This window comes from Nilaparvata lugens, chromosome 1, assembly GCF_014356525.2.
Source record: "Nilaparvata lugens isolate BPH chromosome 1, ASM1435652v1, whole genome shotgun sequence".
Classification (NCBI taxonomy): Eukaryota; Metazoa; Arthropoda; class Insecta; order Hemiptera; family Delphacidae; genus Nilaparvata; species Nilaparvata lugens.
This window is the reverse complement of record NC_052504.1, coordinates 99,428,196-99,453,514: the sequence shown is the minus strand read 5'-3', so window position 1 is coordinate 99,453,514 and position 25,319 is coordinate 99,428,196. Positions and strand designations below refer to the sequence as shown.

Here is a 25,319-nt window from a genome sequence, read left to right as displayed (position 1 = left end):
AGAAATGAGGTCCACAACTACAATACACGGTCAGCAGGGAACCTGGAAATTCCACAAACTCGATTGACAAGCAATCAAAGGAGCTTCCAGATAGCAGCATTGAAGATCTTCAACAAACTTCCCACAGATGTCAGGAGATTCGAGAAAGCCCTGAAAACCCAACTTCTTGAGCGGTCCTTGTACTCGCTCAATGAACTGGACGAAGAGACACTACCCAGCCGGGTAGGGTACACAACTATGACGCGGTCTATCTGGCACTCACAGTCAACGACCCAGACATCAAGTATCAAGGAGGTATCAAAAAAGAGGCCTATGACTTATTATGCTATTTCAAATACTGTTAGATTTCGTCTCATATTTTAGCCAGTCTTATGGTCGTCCATCTTGTTTTTGTAATATTTGAATCTACCGCTGCTACAGTCCACGGACAACATTCTCACTTGTCATGCGATCTCTGACGTCACAGTTTCATTGATCGCTTGATCGATAGTAGCGCTAGTTGTCGTCTGCTTCTTTCAATGTTTTCCAGTTTAATATTCGTCTATAAGTATTTTGAATTGTATTTTCATTGTTTTTGAACCTCCATTGGTATACTTCAACAGTCACATCAACCTCAACACCTTCAGTTCGCTTAATATCGATTTTATATTTTCACTTCATTCATTGAGTTTGTGTACATGACTACCGATCACGTCATGTTTCCGCTATGGGCAGTTCCTGTTTCTTCAACCAGCTTGCAAGAAGCATCACTCTCTTTGTACAGCTATACGATGTAACATCTTAGTTTCATGCGTCCATCTTTGGAAAACTTTATCCATTTTCATCATTCATTATGTCCTAGTTTGTGTGCTTATTCGATAACCATTCAATGCATTTATCATCAGTGAACGTTTTTCAACCATAATTTCTATGAATTTAACTTACCTTTCGGGACTTTTCTACTAAGCGTCCTTTTTGCAAATCACGCCATGCTTTCTGCGTACAATGTTTTCAATTATTCATCACATTAGTATTATGAACTGTAAGTAATTTTAACATGAATTCCACATGAGCTTTCAACAATCCTCAATATGAACTTTTGATTTATTATTTATCACTTCAATTTTACTGAGCATCAGTACACATTTTTTAGCGGTTACATTCATTCATCTTGTATGCTCATAGGAGGTACATTTTTCAACTTGGGAAGTCTTGTGCAAGTGCAGCTTACCTTATTCAACATTTCAACTCAGGAAATTTGCGCAAGTGCAGTTTGCCTTTCATTGTCAACCGCTACTCATTTTTTAGCTACTCAGTCTTAGCTACTCATCAGTTATTTAGTCGAACTTTGTCAATCTCAATTCTTACTGATGCCAGTGATTTCATTCGTCAAGAACATTTTATCTCTTTTTTCAAATATTTATTCACTGCAATTACATCAACTTTAGGACATAACTTCAAACATTAAATTATTCTACTTAACTCATGGTGGAACCTTTTTTCCAATTAACATTCAACCAGTGAAACTCATTCAATTTGTGAAGTGCCCATTCGTCGTTATATTCATTATCATTTTAATATTGGAACAGTCTCAACTTGCAATATCTCAACGTATTCAAGTCAAGTTCTCTTCCGCATCGGTCACCGTTTATCAGGATATAATCAAGATATCTTCATCGTTCAACTTCATTAGCCCACAGTCTGCAACTACAATGTACTTGACAGGAGTCAAGTTTCATCCTCGGATTTTGAGTCACCGTAGGCCTATCAATTCGCAACACATCATAATTATTCAGGAAGTCTTATTCTATTATTCACATTTTGTACTTACCCTCTCAGAGGCACTGTGTTACGGTAGTCTTCATCCCATCAATTTTGTTCCTGATTAACTTTTCCTAAATATAACTATTTAAATACTATCATCTTCAATTTTTTATCTATATGATTACTTATACTACATATAGTATATTCCCCATGTTCTTGACTGCTTTAAGCTGTCATTTGCCGCTTATGTAATACAATAGCTCTTCGTCTCCTTTCAATAGTATTTGGTATTTTCACCTTTTCATTTTTTTATTAATCGACCTTCAGTCTGGACAGACTTTCTGCTCCTTCTGCTTACATTATAGCTAATTTGCTATATTTGTCCTCTTTCAGTGTTACATAGTCAACAGCTTGAAAGCTTCAGGTACGATTGGATTCTACCTAAACTGAATTCCTAGTTTTCATTTTTTGTGAAATTAGGTAATTGTTCATATTCATATAATTTTTTGTACTTTCATACCTTTAAGATTACTAAGAATTTTGCAGGACTTTTATCTAGGATTTTTGTCTCTCGACTGATTTTATTAGTCAGGTTAAGATTCTCATATTTACTATCATTTTTCAAGTATTCTAAATTTTATTCATTTTAAACATTGCTAAATTTTGTACGTTCAATTCAATCATTACTCATTGTCATTATTGTTCTATTATTAGTTTCAGCATCAATATACTCTGTGTATTTCAACATTAACATTGATATCCCAACTTTATCTTTGTATTACTCAATCTTTTGCGCTCACAGAGGTAACATCATTTTGAAACATTGTATCAGTATTCTTAAACGTACTAGCAAAAAGTCTAGGTACAATAAACAACTTGAGTGCATTCCTAATTCTTTTTATTTTAATTACAACTACATTAATTTTAAGCATTCCAATAGTTACACTCAAATATCAGCATTACATACGGATAATAAGAAACTTATTATCTATCATTCTTCAATTATTAGTCATCATTATTGCACTACTTTTGTGCATTCTACTTGTGCTCAGACGCACAGTAAACCAGAGGTATTTTTTCGGATCTACACATTCAAGGTTTGTAAATCCGCTCATAGCAAATAATGAAAAGCTGTCAGTGCCTAGATCAGATATAGATCTCATCTATACACTTTCACACAGTCCACTACTTTGCAGATCGGCCTTACAACCCGATCTACTGACAGTCAACATTATTTCTTGGTCCTCGTCCGGGCACGGATCGTCTGGCATCCTGTGGTGATTCGTAACTATTTTATTGGATTGCTAATTTTCAAGTTTCTCTTTGGGTACCTTAATTTTTTTCAAGTCCTCTGTAGTTAGTTGAATATACCCAATACAGGTAGAACAGTCAGCATCCATGTTTATCAACTGCATTCTAGCATACATTAGTCTTACATCATTCTAATAATACTCGTATATATTTCAGTATCGAAGGGTGAACCAGCACTGCGGCCAGAAAGGTACACTACGTTGTATCGTTGTATCGGCACAGTGAACCAGCCAACCTGTAAACTGTTCATGGACCCAGACCTGAGCGAGAGCCGATTCCAAGCACAGAAGCATTCAGAACACTGCTGCATCTCGCATCTTGCCAAGTCTAAAGGCAATTCATCTGGGGACCGAATCAGTCGCTGGCTATTCAATTTGTAAGACCGAACCATTTATCAATTCTGTAAATTCATTTTACCGACATACCTTTTGTAATATCTTTTCTCTGTGAGCGTCATAAATTTTTTAGGATTACTATTCAATTCTTGCTATTTCAAGAGACTTATCTATTCATCAATTTACTTAATATTTTTAAATGCATTGAATTCATGCAAATATTAAATACTTACCACACATTTTGGTGCTATCTTGATAAGTAATTTTTCATTGTGCAATTATCATTAATTTTTACGCAATTAGTCAACAAACCATTGACGACATTTATTGTTTCTGAGTCCGAATTCTGGTAGCTAGTGGCTCAGTATAGAGCGGCTGGTCAATGTGATGTAGATATTTTTCTTATTGGTCATTGACCCAGATACAATATAATTTTAATGAAGAGGACCACCGTCTTTGTTTCATAAAAGACGGAAAAATTATTACTAATATGAATAGGTTCTTGGAGAAAAAATACCAAGTGAGCAATATATAAATGTATTGAAATAGAAATGGTAGAACAATAATTTTTGATAGTGAATACAAGTAGCTCAATAGTCATACAAAATTAAAGTTGATAACAAATTGTCAAGTTCAGCAAACATAAAAATTTAAATGGAGAAACAGACAATCAAGATAGCTGATAAACATCAAGAATCATTAGAAGCAGTTCAAAATCAATAACCATTGAGGTTTAATATGGAAAATTTATAAGTGATAAACATCGAAGTTTAGTGGGGACAATTCAGTTAAGATACACTGAATCTATGATAATTCCAATTTACAAAGAACTTGAATACTAATCATAAGATTACAATAATAATGAGCTTGAAAAATACTGAAATTGAATTAAAAATGTGAATTTAATATTTATAGAATTTGTAGATTACAAAATATTGTAATTGAACAAAATATATTTGATGCAATAAAAATTGCTTGTTTGTCTTAAAATCCTAAGTCAATAAATTGTGATGATCAAATAACTAGCCTAAAATTACTTGGTTGTTTTAAAATCCTAAGTCAATAATAAATTGTGATGATCAAAAAACCTAGCCTAAGCAAGTGATGTACAATATTTTACCAAGTAACCAATATTTTAATATTAAGTGATTCTGCAATAGTAAGTTGCATCATGAACAAGAAAAGATTGTGTTCTGACAACATTCATGATTGAAAATTCAAATACTAAACTGAATGATTGAAACAAAATTACAATAGGTTGTCATAGTTATTCTTGTTTCATACAAAAATCTGACCTATGATGAAGCAACAAAAAATCAAAATTAGCCTAAGTAAATAGATCCAAATAATAAATGCACTCAACCCTAACCTTATTTAAGGGATAAGAAGATAAAGGTAATTAGCAAATACAAAGATGGTAAAAATATGCAGTTACCTAGGGTTTCAACATGATAGTGGTGTTCAAGTTGGTTCCAGGAAATAGTCAAGGTAGGCTTGCTTGAAGTATGGTTATACTGTCCGTGATGAATTGATGAAGATTTCCAACACTTGTATGGATAAGACGATTGGTTACAGCACATGGATAACTCCCAGTTCATTTGGAAACATTGAAAGATCTTCCAAGAAAATATTAATCACTGCTCAATATTTGAAGAGCTAACTTTAGTTGAATTGTCCAGTTCATATGGAAACTGAGGTAGGCCTAAGCAAGTGTGGCTACCAGTTTAAACACAACAGTCAAGTACAGGCAGGCATTACCAAACATTAGTAAGTTACAGTTCGAAATCAAGTTTAAAAGAAGATTCAATATGATATTGAAACAGATTCAATAACAGCAACAAGGAACGTCAATCCAAGTTGAAAGTAGATGATAGAGTTGAAGTAGATTCACAAAATATTAACAAGGCACGCCGAGTTACAGTCAAAAGATAGATGGTTACGGGTTCACCCAAAAGAAAAGAAAATTGATATGGAATCAATTCGTTACGCGCACGCGCCCACCAACTCACAAGAAGAAAAATAGGAACAGAATTATCCCATTACACTGAGCAAAGTTTTCACCAGAAAAACTTGAAAAGATCAAACGAAAACGCCTTCGGCATGATGAGAAGAAGAGAAGTCGATAGACGCCATTACAAAAAGTGCATAGTCATAGGCTGGGTAGAGAATGGCCAGCTTTGAAAGGCAGTCACCAGAGCGCAGCAGCTGCTGGAGAGAAGACGAAATGTGAGCAGAAGAAATGAGCGCTCCAGGCGGCAAAGAAGGAACTAATGATTTCAATCATTGAATTGGATGTGAAATTCAACATAAGCCGGGCCCATTATGTCATCTGCAGGATGGCATAATAAGAAAGAAAGAAAATATGTTGAATGAGCAAGCTAAGTCAATGATGAAAAGGATGATTGGAAGCTGGGGAAACGTAAATCCCAAAAAACAACAAGACACCAAATCCATGTTTCACACCCATAGAACCAAACATGACAAGTACCAATGCCGGGCCCATTAGAAAAATGATAAATGACTACAACAATACATAAACCTAAGAGTAAATTAAACCAATAATAAAATTAATGAGTAGATACATTTTCAATCTCATTGTCATGAGGCAAAGGTACAATACTAGAAATAGCACGTGTTAAGATGCCTGTAGGTGTGAGAAGTGTGACAACTCGAATTTTATTATCCGCACCAGGATGTACCTCAAGGATTCTGGCCAACCTCCAAACTGATGGTGGTGTGAAAGGAATGCTGCAGGACCAGAACCATAAGTCAGTATTAAGGCGATATTGTTCTACTGGTTTATTGATGTCATCACGCCAGAATATGCGGTGTAGATCACGATCAGCTGGATCTAGGAGAATCTGCCTATACATTTTTGCAATATCAGCTGCAAAGGCAATAAGATGAGTACGAAAGCGCAGAACAGTTTCAAAGAGCTCTGGCTGAACAGTATGCCCTATGTGAAGAACATCATTTAAGGAAACTCCAGTAGAAGTTTTGGCAGAACAATCAAAAACTACTCGAAGTTTTGTAGTAGTAGACTCAAGTTTAAAGACAGGGTGATGTGGAATGTAGTACACCGCTTGATTCTCTGTGGGCTCATCAACCTTAGTCATGTGTTGTAGTTCCTTGTATTCTTCCATGAAGGCCACATATTGAGATTTCAATTCATTATTCCTTGCTAATCTTTGTTCCAGAGATTTGAATCGTTTAAGTGCTTGAAACTTGGACTCACCCAGAGTATGAAATGATTCCTTTTTAGGGAGTGATACAATGAATCTACCATCCTCCTGACGATGCGTGTGCTCTTCATAATGCTTTTCTGAGAAAACAATATCATCAGGTGGTGGAACCTCCGCAATTACACTTTCGAGAGCCCAGAATTTTTCAAGTTGGCAAGGAGTGTTTGATGAAACTGTTGACAAAAAATTGGATACATGAGAATTTGGAACAGATGAGCTGGGTACCTTACAAGAGCCAAAAATAATCCAACCCAACCTTGTGCTCTGAAGAATGGGTGCATCTTTGGAAATGACAATCTGTCCTGCTGACAAGACTGAAGCAAAAACGCCAGCGCCGAGAAGAAGATCAATGTTTTTGGCCTTGAAAAAGTTAGGATCAGCCAGTGAAATATGTGATGGAATTTCAAGTTTTTCTATTTCAATTCTGGAATTTGAAAAGGAAGATGGAACTTTATCAATGACAATACAAGATTCTTCAGTGGACCATTGTTGGTCTGTAGATTTGACAAGAATTGAAAGAACATAAGTTGACTTTGATTGGTTGCCACCAATAGAATGAATAGTCGTTTCAGTACTGACCGCTGGTAATGCAAGCTTATCAGCCAAATGTTGTGAGATAAGGTTGCAATCCGAGCCACTGTCTAGCAATGCAACACATTTAATCAAATTTCCTTGTGAGTCCTCAACAAAAACTTGAGCTGTAGGAAGAAGAGAAACACTAGCTTGCTGAAATAGACAAACTGAGGATGCAACATTTGAATGTACATTATTATCTGATGAAACCATGCTCCTCTCATTTAATTGAGGAAGGACTGCAACAGATGAAGATGAAGCCTTTGAATGATTGTCAATAATGGAATTTTCAACTGATGATTTTTTCACTGACGAATGAATATTGTTAGAAGTAACTTCTTTACCTTTTTGTTGATTCTGTCCCGAACCTAGTGAATGCAGAATAGAGTGGTGTGCCTTACCACAATGAAAACAAGATTTTGTAGAACAACCATGATTAGGAACATGTGGTTTGAGACAATTGAAGCAAAGGTTTTTGCTTTTGACAGCATTCCAACGGTCAGAAGGCTGTAATTTGAGCAATTCATTACATTTGTAGGCCATGTGATTTGAGCCTCTACAGAAAGTACAATTGGTTGTCAAATTATGAAACATTTTTACATTATTTTGATTACTTGATTGAAAGTGATTAACCTTTGATTGCTTGGAAGCAGGATTAGTTGCATTACTAGAGTGAATAGTTGTTGAATTGTTAGCACTGGATGCAACTGCATCCATAACTTTACATTGTGATTCCAAGAAATTCCAAAACTTCTCAATTGTTGGAATACTGTCAATAGGAACTGATTTCTCCCATTCCTTAACAGTATTAGAGTCCAATTGCAACAACATTTTATGCATATACAATAAGTCAGTGAGATTCTTAAGTTCAAGTGCCTGAAGGGCAGCAATATGTGATTTACAAAAATCAATGAATGCACGCAATGACTGTGCACAGTTGCGCTTAACTGCAGGTGGAGACTCAATGGCAGTGATGTGGTTTGTTGCAATGAGTCGTTTATTGTCATATCGCTCTTCGAGCAATTTCCAGGCTACTTCAAACCCTTTTTCATTGACATCAATATGTTCCACTCTTGCTAGAGCTTCACCACTCAATGTTTGCCGTAAATAGAAAAATTTCAATGTGCTACTAATTTGCTCCTGACTACCTATTATGTGCATAAATGCACTGGAGAATGCCTGCCATTTTGAGAAGTTTCCATCAAAATGAGGGAGAGGAATTTGGGGCAAATTAAAATTTGCATGCTGTGATGCAGTAGTAGCAGGTTGTACTGATTGTTGTGAAACAAGATCATTTCGAGTGTTAGTTATTTTAGCCTCAAAAGCTTTCAATGCAGCATTTGCTTTAGAAATGAATAATATGAACCTTTTAATTGTTTCAAAGTGTGATTCCTTGTCAAATGATACATTTTTGTGTTGTATTTGTTCATGAATTTTCTTGTATTTATCTCTGAGGAGATCAACTTCATTTTTAATGGTAAGTAAGTGATAATATGTTGCTTCATCATTTACAATAAAATTTGGATACTCTGTGAAGAACCAGTTGGCTTCTTCTAGTAAATTGTTCCTAGAATTGATAAGAGCAGAATGCTCAGACCCTAAATCTGGGGACACTGAACGTGAGTCACTGGGAGGAGGGGATGTAGCCATTGTTACAAAAAAGGTATTGATAACAAAAGAAAATTTTCATACGACCTTCACTGAGATTATTACTGCACTTTCACTGACACCTGTGCTGTGGTTGTGATGTAATTGTGATTGATGCTGGCTTGTGTATGGTCGCGCAACTTGTCCAACTGATACATGGTATGGACAGCTTGGCCACTGAATGGTACGTCTCATTGGCAACCCCTCGTCCACAGCAACCCTCAGTCCAGGTTACAAGGTACATGGGCGATTGAGTACACATGAAAAGAAACAAAATTACAAGATTAATAGGAAATCCGGCCCGGAGGACCAGTTTATATTGTTTCTGAGTCCGAATTCTGGTAGCTAGTGGCTCAGTATAGAGCGGCTGGTCAATGTGATGTAGATATTTTCTTATTGGTCATTGACCCAGATACAATATAATTTTAATGAAGAGGACCACCGTCTTTGTTTCATAAAAGACGGAAAAATTATTACTAATATGAATAGGTTCTTGGAGAAAAAATACCAAGTGAGCAATATATAAATGTATTGAAATAGAAATGGCAGAACAATAATTTTTGATAGTGAATACAAGTAGCTCAATAGTCATACAAATTAAAGTTGATAACAAATTGTCAAGTTCAGCAAACATAAAAATTTAAATGGAGAAACAGACAATCAAGATAGCTGATAAACATCAAGAATCATTAGAAGCAGTTCAAAATCAATAACCATTGAGGTTTAATATGGAAAATTTATAAGTGATAAACATCGAAGTTTAGTGGGGACAATTCAGTTAAGATACACTGAATCTATGATAATTCCAATTTACAAAGAACTTGAATACTAATCATAAGATTACAATAATAATGAGCTTGAAAAATACTGAAATTGAATTAAAAATGTGAATTTAATATTTATAGAATTTGTAGATTACAAAATATTGTAATTGAACAAAATATATTTGATGCAATAAAAATTGCTTGTTTGTCTTAAAATCCTAAGTCAATAAATTGTGATGATCAAATAACTAGCCTAAAATTACTTGGTTGTTTTAAAATCCTAAGTCAATAATAATTGTGATGATCAAAAAACCTAGCCTAAGCAAGTGATGTACAATATTTTACCAAGTAACCAATATTTTAATATAAGTGATTCTGCAATAGTAAGTTGCATCATGAACAAGAAAAGATTGTGTTCTGACAACATTCATGATTGAAAATTCAAATACTAAACTGAATGATTGAAACAAAATTACAATAGGTTGTCATAGTTATTCTTGTTTCATACAAAAATCTGACCTATGATGAAGCAACAAAAAATCAAAATTAGCCTAAGTAAATAGATCCAATAATAAATGCACTCACCCTAACCTTATTTAAGGGATAAGAAGATAAAGGTAATTAGCAAATACAAAGATGGTAAAAATATGCAGTTACCTAGGGTTTCAACATGATAGTGGTGTTCAAGTTGGTTCCAGGAAATAGTCAAGGTAGGCTTGCTTGAAGTATGGTTATACTGTCCGTGATGAATTGATGAAGATTTCCAACACTTGTATGGATAAGACGATTGGTTACAGCACATGGATAACTCCCAGTTCATTTGGAAACATTGAAAGATCTTCCAAGAAAATATTAATCACTGCTCAATATTTGAAGAGCTAACTTTAGTTGAATTGTCCAGTTCATATGGAAACTGAGGTAGGCCTAAGCAAGTGTGGCTACCAGTTTAAACACAACAGTCAAGTACAGGCAGGGCATTACCAAACATTAGTAAGTTACAGTTCGAAATCAAGTTTAAAAGAAGATTCAATATGATATTGAAACAGATTCAATAACAGCAACAAGGAACGTCAATCCAAGTTGAAAGTAGATGATAGAGTTGAAGTAGATTCACAAAATATTAACAAGGCACGCCGAGTTACAGTCAAAAGATAGATGGTTACGGGTTCACCCAAAAGAAAAGAAAATTGATATGGAATCAATTCGTTACGCGCACGCGCCCACCAACTCACAAGAAGAAAAAATAGGAACAGAATTATCCCATTACACTGAGCAAAGTTTTCACCAGAAAAACTTGAAAAGATCAAACGAAAACGCCTTCGGCATGATGAGAAGAAGAGAAGTCGATAGACGCCATTACAAAAAGTGCATAGTCATAGGCTGGGTAGAGAATGGCCAGCTTTGAAAGGCAGTCACCAGAGCGCAGCAGCTGCTGGAGAGAAGACGAAATGTGAGCAGAAGAAATGAGCGCTCCAGGCGGCAAAGAAGGAACTAATGATTTCAATCATTGAATTGGATGTGAAATTCAACAACATTCATTTATTTCAAACAATCAACCGATTAGTTTTCATTGACAATTTCTATAATCAACCATTGTGTACTTATTGCGCTAGTTATTGTTTTACATCGTTTTATTACGTTGTCACAAAGTAGAATTGTGACGAGAAAATAATAAATAATATTATTGAAAGACGCTCGGCTATCAGCAATGCTAGCCGACCGCGGAGATAAGGGAGGTACCGATGGCGCACCATCTTCCGCGCATCAAGACGATTTCCACCGCCTCTGGCGGCGGCTCAACTCCATCCCCTCCACTTTGGGGGAGTATTTAAAGGCCGGACGAGCCCCAGACCACAGCATTCCGCTCACAACCTTCCTGCTCCTTGTACAGCGGCCCGTTGGCTGCCGTACGTCCCTGACCTCCCATCTCCCTAGGGCACAGCGGACCGTTGTCTGCCGTCCCTGACCTCCTATTCTTCCTTTTCCCCAGGGCACAGCGGACCGTTGTCTGCCGTCCCTGACCTCCCATCTCCCAAGGGCACAGCGGACCGTTGTCTGCCGTCCCTGACCTCCCACCTTCCTAGGGCACAGCGGACCGTTGTCTGCCGTCCCTGACCTCCCATCTCCCTAGGGCACAGCGGACCGTTGTCTGCCGTCCCTGACCTCCCATCTCCCTAGGGCACAGCGGACCGTTGTCTGCCGTCCCTGACCTCCTATTCTTCCTTTTCCCCAGGGCACAGCGGACCGTTGTCTGCCGTCCCTGACCTCCCATCTCCCAAGGGCACAGCGGACCGTTGTCTGCCGTCCTGACCTCCCACCTTCCTAGGGCACAGCGGACCGTTGTCTGCCGTCCCTGACTCCCATCTCCCTAGGGCACAGCGGACCGTTGTCTGCCGTCCCTGACCTCCTATTCTTCCTTTTCCCCAGGGCACAGCGGACCGTTGTCTGCCGTCCCTGACCTCCCATCTCCCTAGGGCACAGCGGACCGTTGTCTGCCGTCCCTGACCTCCCATCTTCCTAGGGCACAGCGGACCGTTGTCTGCCGTCCCTGACCTCCTATTCTTCCTTTTCCCCAGGGCACAGCGGACCGTTGTCTGCCGTCCCTGACCTCCCATCTCCCAAGGGCACAGCGGACCGTTGTCTGCCGTCCCTGACCTCCTATTCTTCCTTTTCCCCAGGGCACAGCGGACCGTTGTCTGCCGTCCCTGACCTCCCATCTTCCTAGGGCACAGCGGACCGTTGTCTGCCGTCCCTGACCTCCCATCTCCCAAGGGCACAGCGGACCGTTGTCTGCCGTCCCTGTCCTCCCATTCCCCAGGGCACAGCGGACCGTTGTCTGCCGTCCCTGACCTTCCATTCCCCAGGGCACAGCGACCGTTGTCTGCCGTCCCTGTCCTCCCATTTCCCCAGGGCACAGCGGACCGTTGTCTGCCGTCCCTATTCTTCCTTTTCCCCAGGGCACAGCGGACCGTTGTCTGCCGTCCCTATTCTTCCTTCTCCCCAGGGCACAGCGGACCGTTGTCTGCCGTCCCTATTCTTCCTTCTCCCCAGGGCACAGCGGACGTTGTCTGCCGTCCCTATTCTTCCTTCTCCCCAGGGCACAGCGGACCGTTGTCTGCCGTCCCTATCCTTTCTGTCCTTCCTTTTCCTACTCCACTGGAGCGGAACCGAGGCCGTAAGGCCGATACAAAATTACATCAAAGTGGTGTCATCAGAGAAGAGAGCGACCTTCACGCCGTCAGAAGCACCAGGAGGTGCTGTTCACGCCAGCTAAGGATCAAAGAAGAAGGAAGAGGAACTTCGACTTGCCTCCTTTCCCCGCCCACATTACGACTGAGCGAAGTCATCCAGGAGCAACACCTGGGTATCAATCACCCACCTCTGAAGCTACTCAGGGTGTACGTGATAGATTGGCGCCCAACGTGGGGCACGAGGCAACGAAGTAAGAATCATGAGTGAACAGGGAGAGTCTGATTCAGATGCTCAACACCAGGAGCTGACAGAGGATCAGTCGGTTGAGGACGTAAACCCCGAGGTGATAGCCGACCCCAGAGTTTCCTGGATCTATAAATTGAAAAAGGAAGAAGCATTCAATCTTCTACAAGATTGGGGCATAGTGTCATCTGGAACACTTGCTGAGTTGAGAAGGTTGTTAGTAGAACAACATAAGAAGATGGCTGTACGTTATCCCAGCCCAAGACCCGGAATATTGAGCAGAAGCAGTGAGGAATCCGGACACTCAGCAACAGGTACTCATGCTGAAGTTGGAACCAACATTCACACAAACCCCCTCATGGACCCAGGGGCGGTATGTGACAAAGTAAGAAGCTGGAGACTGTCATTCGACGGCCAATCAGATGCTCCCAGCTTCTTAGAAAGGCTAGACGAGCTACAACAAGCCTATGGGCTCACTGGCAACCAACTACTAGTCGCGCTACCTGAATTACTTGTTGGTAAAGCTACCCTATGGATGCGTAATCGTCGTGACCAGTGGAAATCATGGGACAATTTTGTGACAGATTTCAGATCACGCTACTACCCACTTACCTATGAGGAGGACCTCGAGAATCTAATTCAGGCAAGGAAGCAAAGGGAAGGTGAATCGTTTGACGAATTTCTCGAAGATGTACTGACACTCATGAGGCGTCGAGGAGGTTTTACAGACGAGAATAAATTACAGAGAGTGTATAAGAATCTCCTCCCACGGTACAAATTGTATATTCGGCAATCAAATGTTCATAGTATCAACGAATTGGAAAAATTCGCGAGGGAGTATGAACAAATAAAAGCAGAGGAGAAACAGAATAGACAGATTTCGAGGGTTCACATGATTGAGGACACAAAAAAGATTACAAGGCTCAAGGTTGAGACAGTTATAACCCCTACTAGTAACAGACCATCTCTTAGTGAGTCTGAACCCATGTGTGGGCAATACAAGAGACCGGGGCACTGGAGATCACACTGTCCCGATATCCCACCATGTAAAAGGTGCGGAAAGAGAGCACTGAAATGTGTCTGTGATGTGCAGAAGGAGAATAAAACTCCGAACAAGACAGCAGTGATGCGAACGGCACACAGGATTCCTGTGATTGAAGAGTCATCAAGGGACTACAGACTATTCATTACTGTGACAATCGGTGGTAAAAAGTGTCGGGCATTGCTAGATAGTGGCGCTGAAGCTAATTATATGAGTAATGAGGTTTATGAAGTTCTCCAAAAAATAGGGATGATAAGGAAGGTACCAACTCATCACCACGCAATATTAGCTGATGGACGATCTACCCCATTAAATGGGAAGCTGACAACTAATGTCACTATAGGACAAATCACAGTTCCACTAGTGGCGTCTATACTGGATGGACTTGGACAAGAGTTGCTATTAGGCATGGAATTTATGCGTGAAAACAGGGTGAATATTCACACATTCACGAGAGAGGTAGAGTGGGATCCTCCCCGACTGAATCCTCCAAGTCCGCTAATAATGTCGCGATCTCTCTTATTGGGGACTAAGACAACAGCAGTCCCAACAATATCAGCTGTACAATCCGAATCTCAGGACAACAAGGATCGCGACAAAAGGATATTCATACAGTTTGGTTTGAACAGAGTCGAACCCAATGCCTTGATTGATAGAAAGGCAGAGATGTCATATATTCCAAGGCAAGAATCCTGGGATGACATAGTTGATCACTGTGATGGAATGAGCGACTCTGAACGACAGGCCGCGATTTATGCTCCAACTGTCAGAGCAAAGACTTTGAACTCTGAGAAAGTTAGGATGGAACGAATGCCACCTCATGGCAAGTCGGAATCTAGCCCAGCAGTCGAAATGGAGAGGATAACTCGAGGTGAGATACCAGCCTCCACAGACCAACTGACACCCCCGCTTCACATGACAAAAAAGAGGGTGATAGTGAAAGGATCAGAGTCACCCTTAAATAACAAAGAGACGGTTGAGGTCACAGTGAGGCGAATTCCAGCTCGTGTCGAGTCAGATGTTAGTCTCACGGTCAACACAGAGCAGATAGTCCCACAGGATCCCAGACCAGGCCCATCTAAAAATATGGATCTGGTGCTGTGCCACCGCAACACAACACCAGGCAAGCGCAAAAGAGCAGGTCGACCACGCATAAAAGTCCAATTTCCAGATGGACAATGTAAATATGTATCTGTGGACCAGGTGTAGATGATGCTCATAGTGAGTGGCATACACCTCTTAAGGTGATGCCTAGATGGCTCACGCCTTTCAAGGTGGTGCCATAGAGGGCTCCGAACACCCCCCCCCCCCCAAGTAGGAGTGGGGTGTCACAAAGTAGAATTGTGACGAGAAAATAATAAATAATATTATTGAAAGACGCTCGGCTATCAGCAATGCTAGCCGACCGCGGAGATAAGGGAGGTACCGATGGCGCACCATCTTCCGCGCATCAAGACGATTTCCACCGCCTCTGGCGGCGGCTCAACTCCATCCCCTCCACTTTGGGGGAGTATTAAAGGCCGGACGAGCCCCAGACCACAGCATTCCGCTCACAACCTTCCTGCTCCTTGTACAGCGGCCCGTTGGCTGCCGTACGTCCCTGACCTCCCATCTCCCTAGGGCACAGCGGACGTTGTCTGCCGTCCCTGACCTCCTATTCTTCCTTTTCCCCAGGGCACAGCGGACCGTTGTCTGCCGTCCTGACCTCCCATCTCCCAAGGGCACAGCGGACCGTTGTCTGCCGTCCCTGACCTCCCACCTTCCTAGGGCACAGCGGACCGTTGTCTGCCGTCCCTGACCTCCCATCTCCCTAGGGCACAGCGGACCGTTGTCTGCCGTCCTGACCTCCCATCTCCCTAGGGCACAGCGGACCGTTGTCTGCCGTCCCTGACCTCCTATTCTTCCTTTTCCCCAGGGCACAGCGGACCGTTGTCTGCCGTCCCTGACCTCCATCTCCCAAGGGCACAGCGGACCGTTGTCTGCCGTCCTGACCTCCCATCTTCCTAGGCACAGCGGACCGTTGTCTGCCGTCCCTGACCTCCCATCTCCCTAGGGCACAGCGGACCGTTGTCTGCCGTCCCTGACCTCCTATTCTTCCTTTTCCCCAGGGCACAGCGGACCGTTGTCTGCCGTCCCTGACCTCCCATCTCCCTAGGGCACAGCGGACCGTTGTCTGCCGTCCCTGACCTCCCATCTTCCTAGGGCACAGCGGACCGTTGTCTGCCGTCCCTGACCTCCTATTCTTCCTTTTCCCCAGGGCACAGCGGACCGTTGTCTGCCGTCCCTGACCTCCATCTTCCTAGGGCACAGCGGACCGTTGTCTGCCGTCCCTGACCTCCCATCTCCCAAGGGCACAGCGGACCGTTGTCTGCCGTCCCTGTCCTCCCATCTTCCTAGGGCACAGCGGACCGTTGTCTGCCGTCCCTGACCTCCTATTCTTCCTTTTCCCCAGGGCACAGCGGACCGTTGTCTGCCGTCCCTGACCTCCCATCTCCCAAGGGCACAGCGGACCGTTGTCTGCCGTCCCTGACCTCCTATTCTTCCTTTTCCCCAGGGCACAGCGGACCGTTGTCTGCCGTCCTGACCTCCCATCTTCCTAGGGCACAGCGGACCGTTGTCTGCCGTCCCTGACCTCCCATCTCCCAAGGGCACAGCGGACCGTTGTCTGCCGTCCCTGTCCTCCCATTCCCCAGGGCACAGCGGACCGTTGTCTGCCGTCCCTGACCTTCCATTCCCCAGGGCACAGCGGACCGTTGTCTGCCGTCCCTGTCCTCCCATTCCCCAGGGCACAGCGGACCGTTGTCTGCCGTCCCTATTCTTCCTTTTCCCCAGGGCACAGCGGACCGTTGTCTGCCGTCCCTATTCTTTCCATCCCCTCAGGGCACAGCGGACCGTTGTCTGCCGTCCCTATTCTTCCTTCTCCCCGGGGCACAGCGGACTGTTGTCTGCCGTCCCTATTCTTCCTTCTCCCCAGGGCACAGCGGACCGTTGTCTGCCGTCCCTATCTTCCTTCTCCCCAGGCACAGCGGACCGTTGTCTGCCGTCCCTATTCTTCCTTCTCCCCAGGGCACAGCGGACCGTTGTCTGCCGTCCCTATTCTTCCTTCTCCCCAGGGCACAGCGGACCGTTGTCTGCCGTCCCTATCCTTTCTGTCCTTCCTTTTCCTACTCCACTGGAGCGGAACCGAGCCCGTAAGGCCGATACAAAATTACATCAAAGTGGTGTCATCAGAGAAGAGAGCGACCTTCACGCCGTCAGAAGCACCAGGAGGTGCTGTTCACGCCAGCTAAGGATCAAAGAAGAAGGAAGAGGAACTTCGACTTGCCTCCTTTCCCCGCCCACATTACGACTGAGCGAAGTCATCCAGGAGCAACACCTGGGTATCAATCACCCACCTCTGAAGCTACTCAGGGTGTACGTGATAACGTCCATTCAACATTATATTCATATATCTATTCTTATATTACTCAAATATTAATTAATTTTTTCAAGTCTATATATATATTTTGTACAATTCAGTATGGAGAATCCAAACGACTCGCTCGTCACCCTTGAAGGTGAAGTTTCTCAAGGTGAGGTCAGACAATGTCCGTCTCCCACCATTCCTAACAATCTTGACACTATCAATCGGCAATTGATTCGATTAATTCAAGATGGTGTTATCAAAGAAATTCAAAATCGTAATGACTACTTTTTAGCTGAAGATCTCAAACAAGAGATGTTAAGGGCACGCCACACCAAGCTCGCTACCGCGGCGGTAGCGAAGTTTTAAAAATCGCTAGCCATGTATTCAGGTTGAGCGCGCCACACCGACTTCGCTACCGCGGCGGTAGTATGGCGCACTACCACCTACGACCGCCTGCTAGGCGATTCAACAAAAGTTCGCTGAGAGGTAGTACGGCGGACAAAGCGAGCTCAGTGTGGCGCGCTCAACCTGAATACATGGCAGGCGATTCGAAGAGGTAGCGCATTCGCACCTCTCCTCCTTGCAACACAACACACTAGTACGTCTCACTCCCCACTACTAGACTCACTACTCGGAGACTACCGCTAGCGGACGTTTTTCGGTGTGGCGTGCTCAGCCGAGAAAACTACCACCAGCGGTACTACCTCGGCGGTACTGGCGAGCTTGGTGTGGCAAGTCCTTTAATGCTTAAGAAAAATTTTCATAGTACTACTGAAAATTTTTCCAACAAAGGTTTGCCTGTTGACATTGAATTGTGTCACCAAATTCGCCAGAATTTTGGTACTGTTAATTCTGTACTCTCCAATGCCATATATGAATATGAATTGAAAACTAAAAGAGTAAGTGAAGTCAGCTCCCCATCTCACTCAAATCACGTTGATTCTCCTCACATGGTGAGCGCTCGTCTACCGGACATTCCATTGCCAAAATTTGACGGTAGTCTCAGCGCTTGGCTCAATTTCAAATCGACCTTTACAAGTCTTGTTATCAATAACCGTAACCTTGATAATACATTGAAATTTCATTACCTGCGTCAAGTCCTTTCTGGAGAAGCACTTAATAGAATTTCTAATTCTCCTTCTGGAGATTTTGAGTTAGCTTGGGAACTCTTGACTCAACGTTACGATAATTCATTATTAATTGCCGAAACTCATATTTCAGCCATACTCAACCCTCCTAAACTTGACTGTAGATCATCCCAATCGTGGAGATTATTTATTGACAATCAAAAGACAAATATCTCTGCTCTTGAAGCCCTTGCGCTCAATATTAGTGTGAAAGATCTCATTTTTATTTTTCTCACTGTGTCACGATTTGACAATGCTACTATTAGAGATTGGGAGAGATTTTGTTCTACCAAATCTCAACTTACCATTGATTTCCTTTGGGACTTTTTAGAGTTGCAACATAAAATCGCACAAGCAATGTCGAGCTCATTCAACAACACATCAGTGCAACGCAATATGCCGGCTAATAACCAGCCTAGCACCAGTCGACAACCATCACAGCCCAAGGCCAATATCATGAATTTCAACACTTCAAATTCACCAAATGTTTTCAACAGAGCATCAACTTCTGAGTGTTATTTTTGTTGCAATGGCTCTCACAACATTTTCAATTGTAATCAACTTCTCAAAATTCCAACTTCAGAGCGAACCTCTGCTGTATTGAATAAATCCTTGTGTGTCAACTGTATTCGGCCATGGGATCGAGCTCACCAATGTCAAGGTTCCTGCAAGACGTGCAATTTACGACATCACACGCTACTTCATGGGTCAAGTCCTGTCCCTAAGAGGTCCAACTATGTCACAACATCGAACCATGCACGCAATCCAGTGAAAAATCTGTCGCAGAGCATGCTGTACTGTGAGTATAACATACCTCATCAGTCACAACAACAATTAAGGTATGATAATCAATACAACCAGCCATCGCAAATGTCATCAGTGCATCCAGCATCAATGAACTCCAATTCAGCAGTGCCAATGACACACATGGTTTCACCTGCACCGCAAATATCAACTAGCCTTGTCCAGCAGTTGCCGACTTCTAGTGTTGTTGTCAATTCAATTCCCTCTAGACCTCAGTCATCAAATTCTGAGGGAAGTCGCCAATTTGATTCATCTCAATCCAGTTTGCAGCCTGCCACAAATGTTGTTGAATCTCACAATCAGACAGTCAGCTATGCCCACAGCGCACCACAAATCAAATCCATTGATAGCAGACGCACTTGCATCATGCCTACAGCCCAGTTGATCGTCTTTGACAAGAGTGGTCAAGCTCTAATTTGCTGCGCACTCCTCGACAGTGGCTCTGACAGCTGTTTTATTTCACGTCAATTAGCTACTCAACTTCAATTACCCACTATTTGTACTGGCAGCACAGTTCACACTGTATCTGGCAGTAATGCTACCTTATTGAATTTGTCATCTTTGAGTATTCACTCACCTGACCGAACTTGGTCAACTCACATTGATTGCATTGTCACAGAGAAAATTGCTCCTAGTGTTCCACCATCTGGACTCAATTTTTCAGATTTCAATATTCCCCCCAATGTCGTTTTAGCCGATCCTACCTTCTTCAGAATTTCAGGAGTGGATATACTCTTAAACGTTGATGTCTACGCCATGCTTCATTTACCTGGTCAAATTCGTCTGTCCGAAAGCTGTATTCTTCAGAATACCAAGTTAGGTTGGATAGTCTGGGGCTCCATTCCTGCTTATAAATCATCTGTCACCCATCAACACATTTCCAATTTCGTTTCTAGCATTGACATGTGTCCAACGCAGACATCTCTAAGCAATTGGAAAAATTTTGGCGAATTGAAGAAATTGATACTGAATCCAGCACGCCAGCAGAACACGCACAAATTGAGCAGCACTACATTGAGAATGTTCAACGTCAAGATGATGGCAGATTTTCTGTAGCCTTGCCGAAAAAGGATTCATTTCATTCGTTAGGTCAATCCTTCAGACAAGCATTGACTTGCTTTCACTTGCTTGAGAAATGTCTTGATACTCATCCTGAACTCAAGAAACAATATATACAATTCATGGATGAATATATTGATTTAGGTCACATGTCTCTTGCACCACCTTCATCTCCATATGATCCATATTATCACATTCCTCATCATCCAGTTTTCAAGCCAGATTCCACGACTACCAAACTTCGAGTTGTGTTTGATGCTTCAGCTAAGTCCACTTCAGGATTATCACTCAATGATGTTCTTCACATTGGTCCAACAGTGCAGCCTGAGTTGTTTGACACAGTGCTCAGATTTCGTATGCATCGTATCGCATTCATTGCTGATATAGCGAAAATGTACCGCCAGATTCTTGTTCATCCAAAAGACAGAAATTTTCAATGCATCTTTTTGAGATCTGATCAGAATCAACCTATTCAAGAGTATCACTTACGGCACATCCTCAGCTCCATACCTTGCTACATGCATGCTCAATCACTTAGCAGATGTTGAATGTTCACTGCAATCAGCAGTTCATCAAGCCATTAAAGAAGATTTTTACGTGGATGATCTCATCAGTGGTTCATCTTCACTCTCATCAGCCATAGAGTTGGCTCATCAATTGCTTACTACACTTAATAAAGGAAATTTTGAACTCAGGAAGTGGTTGTCTAATTCGTCAGAATTACTTTCAACGATCCCAGCTCATCTCATCAAGACAGCTACATCACGACCATTATCTGATTCAAACGACAGTGTTGTTAAGGCACTTGGTCTCATTTGGAATTCTACGGCTGATCAACTCACTATCTCATCCAACATTTCAAAAGTTGTTCATCAAACATCTTTCACTAAACGTCAATTATTGTCATGCATTTCTAGCATATTTGATCTGCTTGGACTCATCTCACCCATTGTCATTCGTCCCAAATTGTTATTTCAAAAGCTTTGGCTCCATAAACTTGATTGGGACCAAAAGCTACCATCTGAGCTTCTCACAGAATGGTTATCCATACTTCATGATTTACCAAACATTGCGAATGTTTCTATTCCACGTTGTGTTTTGCCACCCTCTTCAGAGGTCGATTTGGAACTGCATGCATTTTCTGATGCCAGCGCAACAGCATTTGGTGCTTGTCTTTATGTTCGCAGCTCATCATCGGACGGGGTTCAAGTTAGATTGCTTACGTCAAAGTCCAAGGTAGCGTCCATAAAACCATTGCTCACAATTCCTCGTTTGGAACTCCAAGCAGCATATTTGTCATCGAAATTAGTTGTGAAAACAATTCGTGCTTCCAAGCTCAAATTTTCCAGGGTAATCTTGTGGACTGATTCCAAGGTTGTGTGCGATTGGCTCAAGGCTTTGCCAAACAGAGCAGATATCTTTGTTTCGGTTCGCGTCTCTACGATTCAGAATCTTACAGCAGATTTTACATGGAAACATGTCACTACGAAACATAATCCTGCTGACCTAATTTCGAGAGGCTGCACTCCAACAACACTCATCAACAGTTCACTTTGGTGGAACGGCCCGTCTTGGTTGTCCAAGCAAGAAGCTACATGGAATGACATCTCCTGTAATGTTGCAATCATCCGTCCTATCTCATCACATGCCACAGTGAACGTTTTTCAACCATAATTTCTATGAATTTAACTTACCTTTCGGGACTTTTCTACTAAGCGTCCTTTTTGCAAATCACGCCATGCTTTCTGCGTACAACGTTTTCAATTATTCATCACATTAGTATTATGAACTGTAAGTAATTTTAACATGAATTCCACATGAGCTTTCAACAATCCTCAATATGAACTTTTGATTTATTATTTATCACTTCAATTTTACTGAGCATCAGTACACATTTTTTAGCGGTTACATTCATTCATCTTGTATGCTCATAGGAGGTACATTTTTCAACTTGGGAAGTCTTGTGCAAGTGCAGCTTACCTTATTCAACATTTCAACTCAGGAAATTTGCGCAAGTGCAGTTTGCCTTTCATTGTCAACCGCTACTCATTTTTTAGCTACTCAGTCTTAGCTACTCATCAGTTATTTAGTCGAACTTTGTCAATCTCAATTCTTACTGATGCCAGTGATTTCATTCGTCAAGAACATTTTATCTCTTTTTTCAAATATTTATTCACTGCAATTACATCAACTTTAGGACATAACTTCAAACATTAAATTATTCTACTTAACTCATGGTGGAACCTTTTTTCCAATTAACATTCAACCAGTGAAACTCATTCAATTTGTGAAGTGCCCATTCGTCGTTATATTCATTATCAATTTTAATATTGGAACAGTCTCAACTTGCAATATCTCAACGTATTCAAGTCAAGTTCTCTTCCGCATTGGTCACCGTTTATCAGGATATAATCAAGATATCTTCATCGTTCAACTTCTATTAGCCCAGCAGCTGGCTGCAACTACAATGTACTTGACAGGAGTCAAGTTTCATCCTCGGATTTTGAGTCACCGTAGGCCTATCACTTTGGCAAACACATCATTAATTATTCAGGGAAGTCTTATTCTATTATTCACATTTTTGTACTTACCCTCTCAGAGGCACTGTGTTTACTGGTAGTCTTCATCCCATCAATTTTGTTCCTGATTAACTTTTTATTCCTAAATAATAACTATTTAAATACTATCAATCATTCAATTTTTTATTTTCTATATTATTATTACTTATATGTTCTACATATAGTAATATTCCCCATGTTACTTGACATGCTTTAAGCTGTCATTTCCCAGCCCGCTTATGTAATACAATATGCTGAGCTTCGTCTCCTTTCAATATTGTATTTGGTATTTTTCAACCTTTTCCATTTTTAATTATTAATCGAACCTTCAGTTCTGGACAGACTTTCTGCTCCTTCTGCTTACATTATAGCTAATTTGCTATATTTGTCCTCTTTCAGTGTTACATAGTCAACAGCTTGAAAGCTTCAGGTACGATTGGATTCTACCTAAACTGAATTCCTAGTTTTCATTTTTTGTGAAATTAGGTAATTGTTCATATTCATATAATTTTTTGTACTTTCATACCTTTAAGATTACTAAGAATTTTGCAGGACTTTTATCTAGGATTTTTGTCTCTCGACTGATTTTATTAGTCAGGTTAAGATTCTCATATTTACTATCATTTTTCAAGTATTCTAAATTCTATTCATTTTAAACATTGCTAAATTTTGTACGTTCAATTCAATCATTACTCATTGTCATTATTGTTCTATTATTAGTTTCAGCATCAATATACTCTTTGTGTATTTCAACATTAACATTGATATCCCAACTTTATCTTTGTATTACTCAATCTTTTGCGCTCACAGAGGTAACATCATTTTGAAACATTGTATCAGTATTCTTAAACGTACTAGCAAAAAGTCTAGGTACAATAAACAACTTGAGTGCATTCCTAATTCTTTTTATTTTAATTACAACTACATTAATTTTAAGCATTCCAATAGTTACACTCAAATATCAGCATTACATACGGATAATAAGAAACTTATTATCTATCATTCTTCAATTATTAGTCATCATTATTGCACTACTTTTGTGCATTCTACTTGTGCTCAGACGCACAGTAAACCAGAGGTATTTTTTCGGATCTACACATTCAAGGTTTGTAAATCCGCTCATAGCAAATAATGAAAAGCTGTCAGTGCCTAGATCAGATATAGATCTCATCTATACACTTTCACACAGTCCACTACTTTGCAGATCGGCCTTACAACCCGATCTACTGACAGTCAACAAATACCGTTGGTCTGAACCGCTCACCATTTCTTCCCTATCCAAATAGAACAATTGACTAAACCCATACCTTAACACCCCCCCCCCCTATCCTATGACCGATACAATACATTCAAATAATCTTGTCTCAAAAATTCTAGTGGAATGTTGCTCAATTAATGATTACATTATCATACACGTCAGGACATGACATAATTCACTCTGACGATGGGCAGTATTAGAGGAGGCTGTGTTTATTTACTGCGCGAGGTCTACTGTTCACAGAACTACTAGTGTCTACAGTGTGAAATACAGTATTCCGATAACTTTGATTATTTGATTTACTCAAGTAATTCCCTAATTACCTGAGGTTTTAGAGTTCTTTATACTCTTTTGAAATATTATCCATAGAAAAGTTTATTTTCTATAGTAATTCTCACGTTTTGATACTCCAACTTGTGAATCGATAAAAGTAAAGTATCGAATCATCCGTCACCGATACCGATACCACCGGTATCGGAGGCAAAATATCGATACCAGTAAGTATCGAAAGTATCGGAACGTCCCTTCCCTAGAACAGACAAAGACAACACAACAGTGAAGGAGAGAAGTTGATATAGAGGCCAAGCCAAACCAGCGAAGAGCAAACAAAGGATTAATTTACATTTTGATTTAGTCTCCAGTTAGTTAATATAATAACGTTAAAATCATGGAATCTATTGTAAGTATCACTGTATATTTTATTATTTATGTAAGTCCCTTTTGTTGTTTTGTTATAGGCTATAGGCTACTAACATATTTTTAAAGCATCAAATAATACGAATATAGGCTAATAGGAGAATAGCCAACTTGACTAGGTACTCGAGATACCAGACAGAATAGAATAGAATTGCTGCCTTTATTTTTTACCCAGGAGGGCGGTGTTAGGGCGCAGCCGGCCCTCTCTTACACTCAACCCTCAAACAGACTGTAAAAGATCAAATTAAATTATTATTCCAATATTCCATGTTGGGTTGAGCCAAAACGATATGAAATCTTCAATTGAAATTTGAATATG

General features: G+C 41.1%; 2 protein-coding genes across 31 annotated transcripts in view; one reads left to right on the top strand and one right to left on the bottom strand.

Moving 5' to 3' along the window:
- The window catches only part of LOC111054275 (zinc finger protein 2 homolog), a 217,774-nt gene that overhangs the window by 164,060 nt on the left and 28,395 nt on the right, over positions 1 to 25,319 (bottom strand). The window lies entirely within an intron of this gene.
- The window catches only part of LOC111043770 (gastrula zinc finger protein XlCGF57.1-like), a 62,594-nt gene that overhangs the window by 18,745 nt on the left and 18,530 nt on the right, over positions 1 to 25,319 (top strand). For 3 of the 8 annotated variants that reach the window (XM_039419802.1, XM_039419801.1, XM_039419800.1), the window contains exon 1: positions 24,837 to 24,983. The exons of 1 other annotated variant lie outside the window; for it this stretch is intronic. In XM_039419802.1, the coding sequence (XP_039275736.1) occupies positions 24,972 to 24,983 (12 nt within the window). In that variant the 5' untranslated portion in view covers positions 24,837 to 24,971. Of the gene's footprint in view, positions 1 to 24,384; positions 24,984 to 25,319 lie in introns of those variants that run through there. 4 more of the 8 variants (XM_039419794.1, XM_039419803.1, XM_039419798.1 and 1 more) reach the window with 4 other exon arrangements.